The 16,748-nt window shown below is 32.6% G+C and overlaps 1 protein-coding gene across 1 annotated transcript in view; it reads left to right on the plus strand.

Annotated features, from left to right (window-relative positions):
- The window catches only part of AGMO (alkylglycerol monooxygenase), a 334,485-nt gene extending 321,061 nt beyond the window's left edge, over positions 1 to 13,424 (plus strand). Inside the window, exon 13 of the mRNA XM_081287289.1 lies at positions 12,757 to 13,424. Within this exon, the coding sequence (XP_081143415.1) occupies positions 12,757 to 12,831 (75 nt within the window). The 3' untranslated portion in view covers positions 12,832 to 13,424. The remainder of the gene's footprint in view (positions 1 to 12,756) is intronic.
- Positions 13,425 to 16,748: the final 3,324 nt, after the last annotated feature.

The following is a 16,748-nucleotide window of genomic DNA, read 5'->3' on the forward strand; positions in this document are numbered from 1 at the left end:
AGTTTTTACTATTACATAGAATTTTGGTAACCCTTCAAAATTTTTGGTCATTGTTTTATATCTTATTATTACCACTCTTTGTGAGTGATACACATAGGATCACCACCAAAAGATTTGGCTCATTTTGTACCACAAAAGTATTAGTTAATTTTCAGTGTGAAAATCAAGGCTCTTGGAATTTAGTATTACCTCCCACTGTGTCCATAGTTGTTATTGGGGTTTGTTTGTTTAGTTTTTTTTTTTTTTTTTGAGAGAGAGAATTTTTTAATATTTATTTTTTAGTTTTTGGTGGACACAACATCTTTATTTTTATGTGGTGCTGAGAATCGAACCCAGCACCTTGCACATGCCAGGTGAGTGCGTTACCGCTTGAGCCAAATCACCAGCCCTTTTTTTTTTTTTTTTTTTTTTTTTTTTTTTTTTTTTAGTAAGAATAAGAAAGTCTGTAAAATCTTAGCCATGGAGTAAATATGGAGTAAGTGTCCCTTTCTAACACCCACTTAAAATTTCCCCAGGAGAGCAGGCAACCCCTTCACAGGCATGGGGTTTGAACACAAATTCCTGAATTCTCTTTCTGATTGCTGTTTGGCCTACAAATTTTCTGGAAGCATCACAGTCCCAGTTACACTGTTTTCCAGCTTTTCAATGCACTAGAATATGATTGTGTTATGTGTTGACCTTGATTTATGTTGAAAACCCAGAAACGTTTTTTCCAGAAGAGGGGCTTTGTGTTTGTGTGAGCCTTTGAGGCCTGGCCTCACCTGAGAATTGACTGGCTCACCTCTGCACACTGTTCATTTATTCAGACGGCTGGACTCTAAAGGAACAATCTTTGAATATCCAGGGGTATTTCATGAAGTAAATATTATAAAGCAGGTATGGCTTGTTTAAAATGTATCGCCATGATGTAATATGTCAATGCTCAATTATACATTTGCATGCACCTTAAAAACTTCTGTCTCCAGAGGAAAACTGATTGTCATAATACTGCATTTCAATTAAACCCACATCCTAGGCATTCAGAATTCCAAATTCCCAAAACCCTCAAGTTAATGTGTTCCATGTTGCGGGGTTAATTTACATAAAGTTCTGGAGCTCCTGCTGTAGTGTTTCAAATCTTGGTAGCTTGGATATTCTCAATAGTGTTATGCACAAATATTATAAACTAGTTTTCACAGAGGCAAGTTATGATTATCAGCAGGAATTAGTTTCATAGAGTGATCTCTAACCATATTTTACTAAAACATTACCCAGGCCTCCTTATTCATGGACTTCATTTTGCAGTCCTTATAAAACACATCTGTTCCAACTATATGTGTTTTGAAAATTAAACATACTAATATCATTCTGACTGACCCAGCCACCAAACCCATGTGGGAGAATTCTGGTCTATACCCAAGCAGTGTTCAGTCTTTAGGTCTTATGGGAGCTTGTAGCTCACTTCACCACAGCAAAGAAAAAAAAAATTACAAAGACTATTTCTGAATGCGTTCTTTCTTTTGATTAGAGTATGGAGAAATTTAACCCATTATAATGCAATTTAATCAATATTTATTCTGGTGAAATTGTTAAGGATCACAGCAATATCTTTGTGCTAGGATTCTGGAAGTTTCTCTCTGACTCTTGCTTTATAAAAAGGGGAATCCCTGAAGTAAGTACACTCTGGTAGACTGGATTATTGCAGAGGATCATGATTAGGTAAAGAAAAAGAGTTTAAATCTAAAATTGGCTAACTCTGCTTATAACAAATTCTTGATATGTTACATTTGGTGTGACAGAATTTATATTGAATTTATTCATTTAAATGTTTGAAATTAAACTTCTGCCTGCCTAGGCTCTTATACAATCATTGCTGTCAAAGATGCAGAAGTAGCAATAGAAAAAAAATACAGGCAGTTAAAACATCATTTTAAAACAAAAGCTTTTACATCAAAGAAGCCAAACTGAATATTCTCCTGGATATGAAGATAAAGTACAGTAACATCATTTGCACAATTAAGCTACTCTCAAAAATTGGAATTTACCGCTAACATCAAGATGTATTCCACTATCTTATTTGATCCTCACAAAACAATTACATACATTTAACATGTACTAGAGTAACATAAATAATTTCAAACACATGGAGTAAACCCTCCTCATAAACATAAGCATGCTAGAATTTATTATCCATTTCTCTGTTCTCTGATGAGAATTTTACAACTTACCTACAATCAGATTTATGTTCAGCTGTCACACATCTACGTATAGATTTTACTTTGGTCAATGTCTTCAGTCTACCATAGTGGTTCTCAAACTTGAGTATGTGAAAGAATTACCATAAGATTGTGTATCCAAACCATGTTTATTGTGCTATGGGGGATATTTAAGGATCTTCTAGGGTAACTGACATCTGGACAATTTTGTTGCACATGCTAACTTCAGAAGCTGACCAAGGAGGTTCCACTTGCTCCCTACTTATTCACCACAATTATTAACACATTTCCCCAGAATCCATAAAAGATACCTTTTGACAAAAATAATAAACACATTTGAAGCTACAAAGTCCCTTTCTGAACACTCATACTGTACTAAAGTATAATTTGTCCTTTATTCAATATTTTATATTAAAACTTTCCTGCTTATTTTTAACATAATTGTTTTTAAGAATCCTAGTAATTCATTCCCTCTCTCTCACTCCTTCCCTCCTTTCTTTCATCAGTGAAATGAGCAACAACAAATTATGGACTAGATAAAAGGTAAACATTTTGAAGTTTTTATTTTGTGAAGCAACCAAGACAATATTTTAATGTACAAACTGTGTTTCTTCAACTATAAAGACAAACAAACAAAATATTTACCTCCAAAACTTCTGTTGTCCCTAAAACTCACTACAACTTTCCATGACTGGTTTTTCTTCAGTATGTTCCTCTGAAAAGTGTGAGGGTCACTGTCCCTGCTGAAATGTTGCCTCTCATCTTTCTGGCAATCACCACTGGGTCACTTGTCAAAGATGAGTCCAGTTTGCCCTAACTTTGTAAAATTTCAGGCAGAAGAATGCCAGGAGACCAGCTTGTGTCCATGGAGATTGGAGATAATTTTTTAAATTATTTTTATTGGTTCTTTTAGTTATATATAACAAAAGGATTCATTTTGACATAATTATGAAAGCATGGAATATAATTTGTTGGAATTCAGTCCCCAGCATTTTCCTATCCCTTCCCCATTCTTCCAGCCTCTGTCCCCTCCCCTCTACTCTTACTCTATTGATCTTTCTACTATTTAGTTCTTTTTTTTTTTTTTAATTAGAGATGTTGATACCTAGGAATTGATGACTTGGGTATCTCTCTCTGTCTTTCCTTTTTAGCCTCTACACATACTTCATATGTGTGCAAATGTTTTCTTAAAAGACTTTTTTAAAAACAAAATTTATTTTTTAGTTGTAGTTGGACACAATACCTTTATTTTATTTATTTATTTTTATGTGGGCTGAGGATCAAACCCAGGGCTTTGCACATGCTAGGCGAGCTCTCTACAGCTAAACTACAGTCCCCGCCCTTAAAAGACTTTAAAAAAAAAATGTTCTAATTAGTTACACATGATGACAGCAGAATACATTTCAACTCATTGTACACAAATGGAGCACAACTTCTCATTTCTCTGGCTGTACTGGATATAGAGGCACACTGTTCATGCAATCATATATGTATATAGGGTAATGATATCCATACATTCCACCATTATTCCTACCCCCATACCCACTCCCCTCCATGTACTCCTTTCTATCCAATCCAAAATTCATTCATATTTCCCTAGCCCCACCCATCCCCCCATTATAGATTGGTATCCACATATCAGAGAAAACATTGGGCTTTGGTTTGGAGGGACTGGCTTATTTTGCTTAGCATAATATTCTCCACCTCCATCCATTTACCTGCAAATGCCATAATTTCATTCTTCTTTAAGGCTGAGTAATATTTTTTTTTCTTCCTTCCTTCATTATGTCCTTCAAATTCCATCCCTTCTTTTGGAATTTTCCTGTTGATTGCCTACTTTAACAATTTATCATTCCATTATGTTGGTATTTCTCAGAATTAATTCAGCATTGCTTAATGTATTTCTTTCTACATATGTCAAAGAATATTTCAAGAGACAGTACCACTTAAGAAATGCCTATATATTGTATTCATTAGGTTGCTCAGGATCATCCTGGATGAAGGTCTGTGTAAATACAAACAATTATTTTGAACTGTTTCAGATGTAGGGAATTCAATATTAATGTGGAAGATTATTATAATAGATAATAGAAGAATGGGAGAATATATAGAAGTGGTTTTTATGTTTCTCCTTGCCCTTCAAACATGGAGATTTCATATCTTTCCAAAACTTTGTATAATTTGAACTTCTTCCTAACAGTTTGCAATATCATGTTGTCTCTACTAATCTTTGTTTCATAATTAAAGCTCTTATCATCATCATCTTCTTCTTCATCTTATTTGGAACAAACAAAACGTCGGGTGTTGGTATGGGTTCACACCTTTTTTATAGCTTAAAAGCTAGAAAATATGCTCTCTGAATGTCTGTAGTGTTTATGTAATCAGTACCTAAGTTGCCAAGCCTTATTGAAAACAGCTGGGTGCCTGCTGCCTGCCTCTCCCTTTGTTGGAACTATTGCCAGAACAGGTAGTCAAAAATGGAAAGTAAGGGAAAATTCAGGCATCTGGGGTGTCTCTTAGAAAAGCAGCTGTGGCTTCCTTAGGAAGCAGTCATTGTTTCCCATCAGCCAAGACTGTGTATACCCTTGGGTCCAGTTCTGGCATGGCTGGCCTAGTAGGATGCAGTTTATGACTTGGGATTTACGCGAGAAACCATTTGGGCAGTCCCATCTCTGGCAGAACACAGAGAATTCCCCCAACCTGCAAGCCATATGTGGGCTGTTGGCTTTCTATTAGCCTACTCTGGGAGGTTCCCATATACTCTAATCATCCCTTTGACACAAGCAAAAACACTAGGAAAGGGCCTTTTCAAAACACATCTTTCCAAGATAGACTATCCTATTTTTAAAACTAGACATCACTATTTTTTTCTATAAACATGACATTTTTTCTTCTAAAAATGAATTTGTTTTAAGAGATGTTCTTTTTGTTTCCTAGATAGAAGACAAATACAAAAAAATATTTTTGATGACACAGTAAATATCCTGGATAAGCAGTACTGAATGGTATTGTGCATGTGTAAACACATAATCTTCTACATTCTGTTTTTGTACATCAAGTTTTAAAAATCGTTATCTATGTGAGAAACCTTAGCTCTTTTTTCTTTTTAATGTCAGAGATGCTAGAAGCATTTGCTTTGAATACACTGAAAGATCAATGTGCTGTTGTGATAGGATTATTGGTGGAAAGGGCTGGTTACCACTCATTTAGCACATAAACGGCATTTTGGCAAATTATGACTGAATGATATCATTGATAATTTTTGTCAAAACAGTTCCAATTTTAGAAGATAAATGTTTTGAATTTATGTAGTCAGAAATAAAAGGGTTGATAAAGGACTATCACTTTGATTTCTAAGCTATACATCGTATTTCTCACCATTAGAGAAAGTTCTATTAGGACCCTTAAGGATTATGATTAATGTAGCTAATTTTATTCAAATATTTTTATTTTCAAAACATGCGGGACACAAAACAATTTTGTGATGGTAAGCATACTCAAAAAATTAAATAAAATTTTACTTAAAATTGTAATCATAACATTTTTGCAGAAATATGGAAGTAAAAATAAATTTGAATAATAAATTTTAAATTCACTAAATTAACTTATACTTAAAAAGAAAAAGTTCGGGGTTTGGTTTTAGAGCATGGACTTGTTTTATTCTGAGTGGTTCACCCATCTCTAATTTTAATAAAGTCTTAGTACAGACTCAAACTAGGTAAAGTAATTAAGTGCCTTGTTATTTATTCTATTATTATTTTGTTCCCAACTTTTAATAAACTAAACAGGCCATCCTTAAAGTTTTTGATTGCCTTTTGTTTTTCTAAAATTTCATTCTCAAATCTATAAAAAGGGGGAAAAATGAGGCTCTATGGTGAGTACAAGTGAAAGATTATTATAGAAAAATTATTGTTTCTGGAAAATATGCTATCTTTCCTGATTTCCCCAGCACAGTTGTCAGCATTCCCCATAACTTCTCAAAAATGATATGTGATCCTTTATTAATTTGACTTTATTCAAACTCTCTTTATGTATCCTTACTGTTTCTCTCCTGTAGTTAAAGAAAAGGTGCTACAAGGTCTTATTCTTCTATGGTATTAAAAACTTAGCTAATTAGAAACATAAAATCAAGCATAAGTTTTAACATGGGACATGTTCTGGCCACCCAGTGAACATAAATCCTGTCTCAGTGACTTTGCTTCTCTCTTAATTTTTCTCAAGGTGGTAGTTGAGGTGACCTAGGCATTTCTTTGTCCTTTTGACAAACTTCAAACTTAAAAACAACAACAACAAAACCTAAAATCTAACCTGGAAAAATTGAGGAGGACACCAGGATATGGAGACTATACATACCAAAATATAAAGAAATTTTCCTGGGGAAAAAATCAAAATTGAAATGTATCATTGTTCGTAAGGCAAAGTAAGAATCCAGTGATTAATCAAAGACAGTGTTAAAATTGATATTAACAGATTGCCATACTCTAAAAGGGTTGGCAATACTGGAAACTTCTGAAGTTGTACGTCAGTAAAGATACTTTTATTCAAACTCTGAATTCAAAGATGAAAACTCCACAGATGTTTTTGAGAAAAGTAGCATGTATTTTCACTTTATGCTAATTATGGTTTATACAATTTTAACCAGATGGGTTTGCATGCACGGTAGCTAATTCATGCCAACTGTCTTCAAATATGTCCTCTGGATTGTAGGTGGGCTTTAGAGACCTTGATGTGATCTCTAATCTTCCTAGTAATGTTTATGGTTTTCAAGTATTACACTGGTAGCTCAAATGTGTTCTGCACAGAACAAGATAGTCTTTAGGATTATTGTTGAAAAGGGTGGACCTTCTTGGGCACTTTAGACTTTTAGAAGTGAACAAACTATCCTCCAAAAGAGAGACTCAGCTCTGGGGAACTGAAGAAGTGGTTGAAATGAATGATACTGCATTTGTTGTGTAAATAAAGAGGATACTTTTTCACTCTAATTATGTGTCCTTTGTCTCTACTGAGTAGTAAAATAATTAAATATTGGATTTTTCAGTTTTTAGAAGTCATCTAAAGAATTTTAAAACTCTCTTCTAAAGTTTATTTTGTGTTCTTATAAAGCTTGATTATGGTATATCTAGTATATTCTCTTGTTTAAAAATTAGGATCAGTAGATATTTTATGACTGATATATATATATATATATATATATATATATATATATATATATATATATATGGAAATTCACATGAGCCTTATTTTTATATTGCTTTTCCTCAACTAAGAACTTGAATATGTATTTAAAATTTAACATTAAAATTCTTGTTTTAAAAATTAAGTAATAAGTTCTCCTACAATTTTACTTTTAAAATAGTTGTGATTTTATTTTTGTTGAATAAGGCATAGAAATACACAAAAATAAAAAAAATTGTGTATAGTGTCTGGAAATTATTTCTCTTAGAATTTTGTTTGCCTCTTTCCTCATATGACTTATTTTGGTTCTTTATATAGTATACTGAAATTAAGAAAAAAAATTCTCAATTTCTTTTTAGTTCACATTTATTGCTAAGTTGTTACAAAAATCCTAGCGGGAAAAATGTGTCACTACCTAATATCTTTCTGATGTTTTAATTTCAAAAGGACCTTCAGTACATTTGGCCCCAATTATTTTCCAGTAATATTTGTGTTTATTTGCTCTTTTGAAATAATAAGAAATAGAGATATTTTGTAGCAATTCAGGATTGATTTCTCTTTGAGTTCTGACTGTACAGCAGTTAATGGTCACCCCTACCAAGGCCAAAACATTGTGTTAAAAATTATATTTTGCAAGTAGTGAGTTTTATTTGACTTTGAATAAATTTGATAAAAAATAATGCATGTTTAATGTGTTTTAATTAAAACATATTTTGCTCTAGTGATTGTTATAGTCCTATTTAGTAGTAGTCAGTTACCTAGTGTTATGGACCTCATTGTATCAAATAAATAATTTTTAGGTAAAATATATTCTGGTATTTATGGGAAATATATGATTTGTTAGAGATAATATATATTCCAGGGGAATATTAGTAATTCAATATAAAAATCCAAATTTAGCTGTAAATTTATAGTTAATTAAACAATGATTTTTTTATAAAGTGATTAATCCTGTAATCTTCCCAAGAATGCTATTTGATATTTAAAATAATTCAAGTTCCTTCCTTGACAAGTAGAATAAGCACCTCTACCTATCAACAAAATGATTTCACTCATTTAACATATTCATTCCTATTATTGCCAATTAAGGATGCATAGACAATTATACTGTTGCTGCCAGTAGGCATATATATAAATGAGACATCTCAGTATTTTCTGTTTAAATATTTATGATAATAAGTACATGCTTGAGAATCAAAATAAATTTAACTATTTTCAGATATTTTGTTTCTCTTGTGAATAATTCAGGTCCTTTAAAGTTTTCATTTGACTTGTAAGTTTTTGTAAAGGTTAAATGACATAAGAAGCCTTTTTATTTTATCACCTCCATAAAAGCTATGGGATTTTGCTACATAATTGAAACTTCCCACTGCTCAGGGTAACATTTTTTTCTTTTCTTGTTATGTCATTTATTAATAAGTAGAATGTCTACTCAAACCAACAAACACACATATGTACATAGACACAACATAAATCCACTAGCTTTGTTTGTAATTTGAAGGTTTAAAATTTGAGGGCACACAAATACCTCCTCTGATTCTCTTCTCCCTCCTTCACAATTGGATGCCTGATTTGCTCTCATAAGAGCCATATCGAATAAGGCCTCTGAAAGACTGGGAGGAGCTACAGAATAACACCAGGTCCCACTGGTTTTAATACGGACTATTGCTCAGATTAGCCACCTGCCAATTGATGAACTTTTTGGAAAGAGGTGGTGGAAACAGAGAGAGCATCTGTAGAGGCCAGAGTTCAAACATCAGAGTTGAAATCCCTGGGAAGCCAAGGAAATAGCCTGAAGACAAGGGCCACTAATGATGTGTTAGTGCAAGGAGAGTTTGACTCTAACAATGAACTTCCTCTGTTTCATATTTTGCATCCAGCTGCTACAATCATGGGACTTGCCCAGACCTAGGGGGAAAAAAAAGTGTGCATTGAGTTTGTATGTATCTGGACCACATATCTGTAGATTAGAGAAGAATATTGCAAAAAAAATTTTTTTAAATGCTACAATTTCCATTTATTCTTCCACTAACCAAAGTAGAGATTCTGCTGGCTTCATTTTACAAATATTTGATGGAAATATGTGTTAATGAAATATTATCTAATGTGACACATTTAATATAAACATGGAAACCTAAAAATGAATAACTTAATACGAAGGCAAGAGAAAAGTTAGACATGGGACATTTTTAAGTGGAGCACCTACAATAAACAATGGTTGGGCCCATGTTATGTAATTTTGAGTTAGAAAATTATTTATGTAACATATTTAAATTTATATATCTATGCATATATAAAAATATAAAAGCAGTAAATATTCCTTGCTTGAATATTTCTAATAGCACAGGGTGAAAATTTCAGGGTCATACATATTTTTAGAAGGATATTTTATTTCTATCATTCCATACCAATCTGGGTTTCAATACATAAGAATTCTAATTTGTATCCTCAAGATATTATGAAAAGGTCTCAGAAACCTAGAAGTTACTGATGTGAAAAAAAAAAAAATCTAAGCACCTGGGTGTGGTGGTGCAGGCCTGTAATCCCAGCTACTCAGGAGACTGAAGCAGGAGGCTCACAAGTTTAAGGGTATGTGTGCAATTTATTGAGATCCTGTCTCAAAATTTTAAAAAAATAAGAGCTGTGGATGTAGTTCAGCGATAGAACACCCCTAGTTCAATCCCTATTATACTCAAGCAAATACATGTGATTACTATAAAAAAGGAAATAAATTCACTATGAATGTTCATATTTATGGAATGGACTTTATTTATAGTGTCTCACAGTTAAATTTTCTGTGAGACACTATAAATGTAAAGCATGATCCCAGGTCTAAGATTTGGTAGTTGTATGATTCCTCGATAAACTACTTAAAGTTGACTTTCCATTGCCTCATCAACAAACTTGATACAGTTGACTGAAGTTTGTCATGATAGATATCATAATCTAGTAAAGACGCCCAAGACAGTGACTGGCCTAAGCAAGGGTCACCACTGCACATTACTGTTATCCAATTCTGACACACCAGCTTCAACTGCTTTACATCTTTAGGGAGGGATAATGCACAGGAGCCTGAAACAGATAAACAAACCTACTGAATATAACTGCAAATATAACCCTGAATTTTTGGTAGGAAGCTGGAGAAATTTTAAGTAATTGAAAAAAGGGAAGGTCTTTTTGAGTTGTATTCGGGATGAGGACTGCAGGAAATAAGGACTGAAATTATAGTTTCAAAGGTGGAAAGACTTGGTGGTAAAGTGGAGGACTAATAACAAAGACATAAGCTAAAATTGCAATTTTCATTCTGTATTTAGGTCAGAATTTTAACTATTACTGGGAATCGAAATAATGTTGAATATTAAATCCAGATACAGATAGTCTGAAAGAGACTATCCATTCTTTTGGAAGTAGTGAAAAGGAAAATATGACATAAAAACCTTTACAGTTTTTCAGGTTTCACTGAAATAGTTCTCCTGAGCCTCCCCCCATGGAGATAATCCTGTGACCATAGACACCATATTCAAAATTAATAAAAGCTTTTATTGCCAAATATATTTTTGGTCTCAGTAACTTGTACAATACAAAGTACCTATTAGTTGCTCAAAGAATATTCTGGATCCAAACTAATTATAGATTTGATGTTATAGATTTGTCATCTCTGTCCCCTTTGAAAGGCTGTCTTCTTGGTTATCTTGTCATCAGTAAACCATCTTCAGAGACAAGAGCAACTCACTGCACAGGTCTAAGAGCTTTCACAAATACTACCCTAATCTTGGTATTATTTTACCTGGCACTACCATGAGGAATCCCATGAGGTCATTCCTCTTGAATTACAGTCAAGACTAACAAAATGAAAACCAGCCTTTAAATATATTGTACTTGACTTCCAAGGCAACTCCATAATGTTAATATTATTCTTGACTTCTGCTTCAATATAACTGCTGGCTTTCTTTTTTAGTATTTTTTCATATTATGGGTATTTTAATCTGAAAGGAATGCAGGGATTTGAAGAAAATCATCTAATTGTCTGATATGAAGGATAAGGTTTGCCTTATCCATAAGGTACAACCATAAGGTTCAGATGAAACCAGGCAGTTCACAAAGCTAAACATTAGTGTTTGGCAGGATTTTGTTGTTGTTAGTTGTGATGGTGATGTTCTTTCCCTATTCAGGCCTTAATAGGAAACACTGTGCAATTTAAGATATTTTCTGTGAATTAATGGCTTTCAGCTAATGGTCTTGGCTTCATCTCAGTCTCTCACCCCAGAACACTCCATGCCGCCATCTTATTATTAGTGCTCTTCCTTTGTACATTCCAATGGATCTTCTAGGCCTAGTTATCATCTTCCTAGCCAGAGGCAACTGGCCATATTGTAAGAGCTAAGAGAAGTATTTTGCACACACACAAAAATACACATGGAGAAACTCTCACACACCTATCCTAACAGCTAGCTGTTTGAGTATTGCTCTCTTTCATCATCTTTCTAATATTCACCCACATAAAATGGAGATCATGAAGTAATTTTAGCTTACTTATTGGAAAGTAGGGAGAGGCAAGAGAAAAAGTTTTGTTTAGTGAAAGCCTGATGGTACAAAAACTACCCTCAATGCACAGATATATGCATTATGGGGTCATGGTATTCAGGTTATGTGGAATGAAAAAATCCTACAACTGTAATTCTTTCTGAGGAGGATTGTGTACTGTTTCTTGCTAAGATAACTAGAAACCAAGAGAATTGCATGGATAATTTTTGGTGATTTATTGTGAGTGTCTGATGTTATTTGAAAGCAAGGAAACAAACTTGATGCACTCTGAGGCTACCTATTATAATTTAGTTATGTCTTCAACTTTAAAAAGAATTTTACAGCTAGGTTTATATGTTAATAATATTTTTTTAAAAGAAGGTAAATCACCCATGATGCTTGAAACCAAATTCATATTGGGTGGAATTCATAATAGGCTAGATAATATTGCCTCCGAGAGGAACAATGTTTTAATTTCTCCTTTTCTAAAGGCTTCTGAACTATTTAATCAATGAGATCTTTTCATACAACATATACAACATGCAATATCCCCAAATGCCAGAACAAAGTTCCATTTCGTTCAGTATCTTACTCAGATAGGCCCATCCCTTGAAATGGCCCAGATCTGTGAGCATAAGGGAGAAGAAAAACACAAAACAAAACATTTTACTCCCACTCCTGTCTTCACATAACATGTTTTAAGTTAAATTGGCTAAAAGCTGTGAGTGAACAATTTCTGGATTTAGTTTAACTAATTTAACTGTCTAAAATGTTTATGTTCATTTTCCCCTAGGAAATATTTGCAACTCAGTGGAACATAAGTATTAATTCATTTTTTTCTTTTTATGTTTTATTTCTTTAGATTTTTTATTCCATTTGCATAACATTCTGGGGAGTAAGAAGCATGAAACTTCTTGCCACTGGTCCTGGGAAATAACCTAAGTGTACACAGCATGCTTGTTTTAATCAATTTTTAATAGCTACAACATATATTCACTGAATATGGAAATGTAATTATCTTATACAATGCTTATAGGGATGATTTCTCTAATGAAAAGTAAATGTGCTTACTTATTCTTGTTTTTTACATTTATTATTTTCTATTAAAGTCAATTAACAATTACTTTCCTTTTGCTCTATCATTGAAAAGCAAATGATTTCAAATATACTGATGTTATATTTACTGGTACTATCTATGACAATGCATATAAGAAGAAGGGAGGAAATTTACCAACAGTAAAGAGGAATGAATATTGAATTTGTATTGTTCTATTGTTGGATGCTCTTTTTTTTTTGATGTTTGGTAAAATTATGCTTAAATTCAGATTTGTAGCCAAAAAGACATACTACAATAGTTGTCTGCCTAAGACTGTATTTGCCTTTGTAAACTATGTAATGCCAAGTGTCATGATGCAGAAAAACATCATTGAAATGAAAATGAATAAATCTGACAGAATTGGTTTGTTCAGCAGACTAATTTGTGATACATATGTCTAATATGTTTGCTCAATTTTTTTGGAAGATTGAGGAGCATGCAGTAATTCTATGTTATTAAAAATTGTCAAAATAGTGTTAATAAAATTCTCTAAGTAAAACTACCCAAGGTATTGTGTATATGTTGATTATTGGGAATGCAAAAATTGCTAAGCATTTCACTAAGTGGGAACTGACAGACACATGCAGAATGAGGCTTAGAGAAAAAAGATTGAAAAAATGTGGGGAAAAAAAGTATTTTCTTCATCCAATACTTTTTAGATTTCAAGTTACAATTTAAATAGTAAAAGTAACAAGTACTAAACTGAAAAAGAAATAATGTCTTTCACTGAGCTTTGATTGTATTGATTACTGGATTAAGGAGATGATCAGTTGGTTGGCCTCATTTAATAAATACTTTATCAAACAATGAACAGAAAATAATAAGTATGGAATTATTAAAAGAACCAGACTGCAGGTGTCTATGCAGGCTCATATTGCAGGACTGATGCATATTAAATTGTCAAATTGGAATAGCAATAAAAGATTAAATTTTGCATGATGGAAAAATTACCAAATTATATCTCAAGCATCAGAAGTAGGGTTTGGCTTTACTTCATCTTTTTTTATACTTCTTAATTAAACACAGAGTTGGAGCAAATACTTAAGCCCATAACTAATATTAAATCCTACTTTGGTTCATTACTAACAATTCTTGCTGGACTTTACATTTATAGAATCACATTGCAGCAGGGAGCCCTCTACTGGCTCGAAATTACTGAACTTAAAGTATAAAAAATTGTCAAGACCCAGATTCTATATTCTAGACATTTCAGCTAATAAGTAGTATAATTCAGTAATGACAAAGAAGAGAGACTTTTCACAAATCTTCAAATAAAATTTTAGCATGTCAGGAAAGTTTAATGGCTGCCCCAGAAGTGATGCGTAAATACGTATATATGCTTGATATACGGGCTTTATAGGAGTAATCTAAAAATAGGTTTAATGATGGAAATAAATAATTTAAAAGATCCTTTTTTCAGTTTTCTTTGAGTAAGATCAAACTTATCCACGTTTTCTTTTTTCTCTCTTGCCTTTATTCACTATGACTGTGAATAGTCTTCTTTTAGAAATGCAGATATTTTCAAGCCACAGATTTTCCAGGCCTGTGTAAGTAGATGTGGTCCCCAGATAAATAGTGTCCCTATGGTCTCTGTGCACTTTATTCTTCACCTTCAGCCCTGCTAATTTTCCAGCCTAGTTTTCTCTTTCAGAGCTCTTAACACATGATGACAGATAATATAACTATTAGTAATGTTGTAAATTGATCTTGAGTGATACCATGTAATTTATGTTTACTGTTGACTGGAAGAATTTTAATTTTTCCTCCCTTTTTCTCTCAAGAGAGAAAAGCATTAAAAATAGGGCCCATGACTAACCTGCCACTTCTAATAGAGAGATGCAAATAGCGTATGCAAATGAGGACAGTTTTGCTAATGTACGTAAAGATGGGAAGGAGCATTTACTTATTGAGTAGTAGTATATTAGCAATGTTTATCTAATTTAGCGTCTAAAATCTTGCTAATTAGGTGCTGTTAATACCATTTTGCAGAAGAGAATTCTGAATCTGAAATAGGTTAAATAACTTAAATACAATAAATGGCCATTTTTTTAAAACTCTCTGAATTCTGAATTCAAAGTTCATGGTATATCTATGTTTCATGTTATCAGATAGCCAGAGCAAAAATCTTTATAATTGTGGTTTCAGGGTTTTCTGTTCAGAGTATTTCCCATTTAATTTGATGTTCAAGGTACAAAATAAAGTTTGAAGGATAAATATTTTGGTTCTAGGATTAGTTAATAAAGTAAGTGAGTTCTGCACTTCTAAACTTCCTACTTAAGAATGGTAATGCCCTAGTTTATTAATAGGCTTGGCATATGTATGTGAAAAAGCCATCCCTATACTTGGTTTGTCAATTTTCTCTAGAATTATTCCCATTTATATGTCATTGACTTCACTATCATCTTATTTCTTCTAATCATCTTTGTTAAACTTAGTTAAATCATCTCTGGGACATGATATTCTACAATATGTCAGTCCATAACTGTGTATCAGATGTTCAATTAATGACCAAAATATATGAATTTCCTCCTTATATTTAACATTATCAGTTTGCATTACTGTTTACTAGAGGTTTCCAAATTTCACTTTACTAGTGACAAATAATTTAATGGTTAATAAGGAACTGCAGTAGGACCACTGAGTGGCAATCTTTAAGGTATGGTACATACATGTTAGTGTATAGAATATGATTTACTAGAAAGCAGTGGTAGTAATTAAATGGGCCCCCTTTTTTATGCCTCCCTTTATTTTCTCAAACTCATAGCCTGCACAATCCCTCCTTTTGAGAGACAGTACACAGAATGCATTTTAACTCACTGGTAAAGTGATGCTAGTTGGGACACTCAGTCCCTAAGGACAGCTAGCTCCTTCAGGAAAGGCAACAGATGTTAAAAGATCATTTAATCATGGCCCCAGCCATCACTCAAAACATTAGAAAGTTTTGCTTAAGCCTGTACAGTAGTCTACAAGATGCAAAAAGTCACCAGACTACAAATTTGCATTGATGACCACCCCCCATTAAAATGCATATTTAATCAATTAGGTATTGAATTTTTCTCCAAGAAAATTTATGCTAAACATATAACTTGTTTAATATTGAGGATCACAACATTTTTGTTCTGTAATATAAACACAAAATTTTGGTGTGTAACAGTGTGATGACAAGAGTGGTATTCTAAATTAAGAAACCAATGCCAGAGAAATTCTTTCAAATTATTTCTGTTAGACATATAATTAGTAGTCATGTTCTGCATACATAAAATATTTTTAATGCTGAAATAACATCTTAAAAACATCACTGAAAAGCTATTGGGCATGGAAGTGACTAAGGAATTGATTAAAGCAGTGAGTATGTATCAAAAATAATTATTCTGAGTATGTTATTTTTAATATTCTGGATTCTAGATTATCAGTGTGAGGTTTTTAAATTTACTTTGAACATATGGTTTGATTATATTTTGAAATATTTTTTTTTTGGAAGAGTTTTGAACATAATTTAAATAATCATTATATTGACAAATATTATGTAAGCTGTTTATATGTATCCTAGAGACAGGAAAATTGTTTCATATTCTTTAGCACTAATAGACGTGTCTATGTTAAAGTGTACTTGTGATGTCTTATATTCTAAATATATTGATTTAACAAATATAAAAAAATGAATTAGTGCCTAATAAAACCTTTATTAATAAAAATTTTACTAATAAAATATTAATAATAACTTATTGAAACCTTTGAAAGATAATGTTTTTGATCAT

Source organism: Spermophilus citellus (assembly GCF_964194105.1).
Source record: "Spermophilus citellus genome assembly, chromosome: 3".
Lineage (NCBI taxonomy): Eukaryota > Metazoa > Chordata > Mammalia > Rodentia > Sciuridae > Spermophilus > Spermophilus citellus.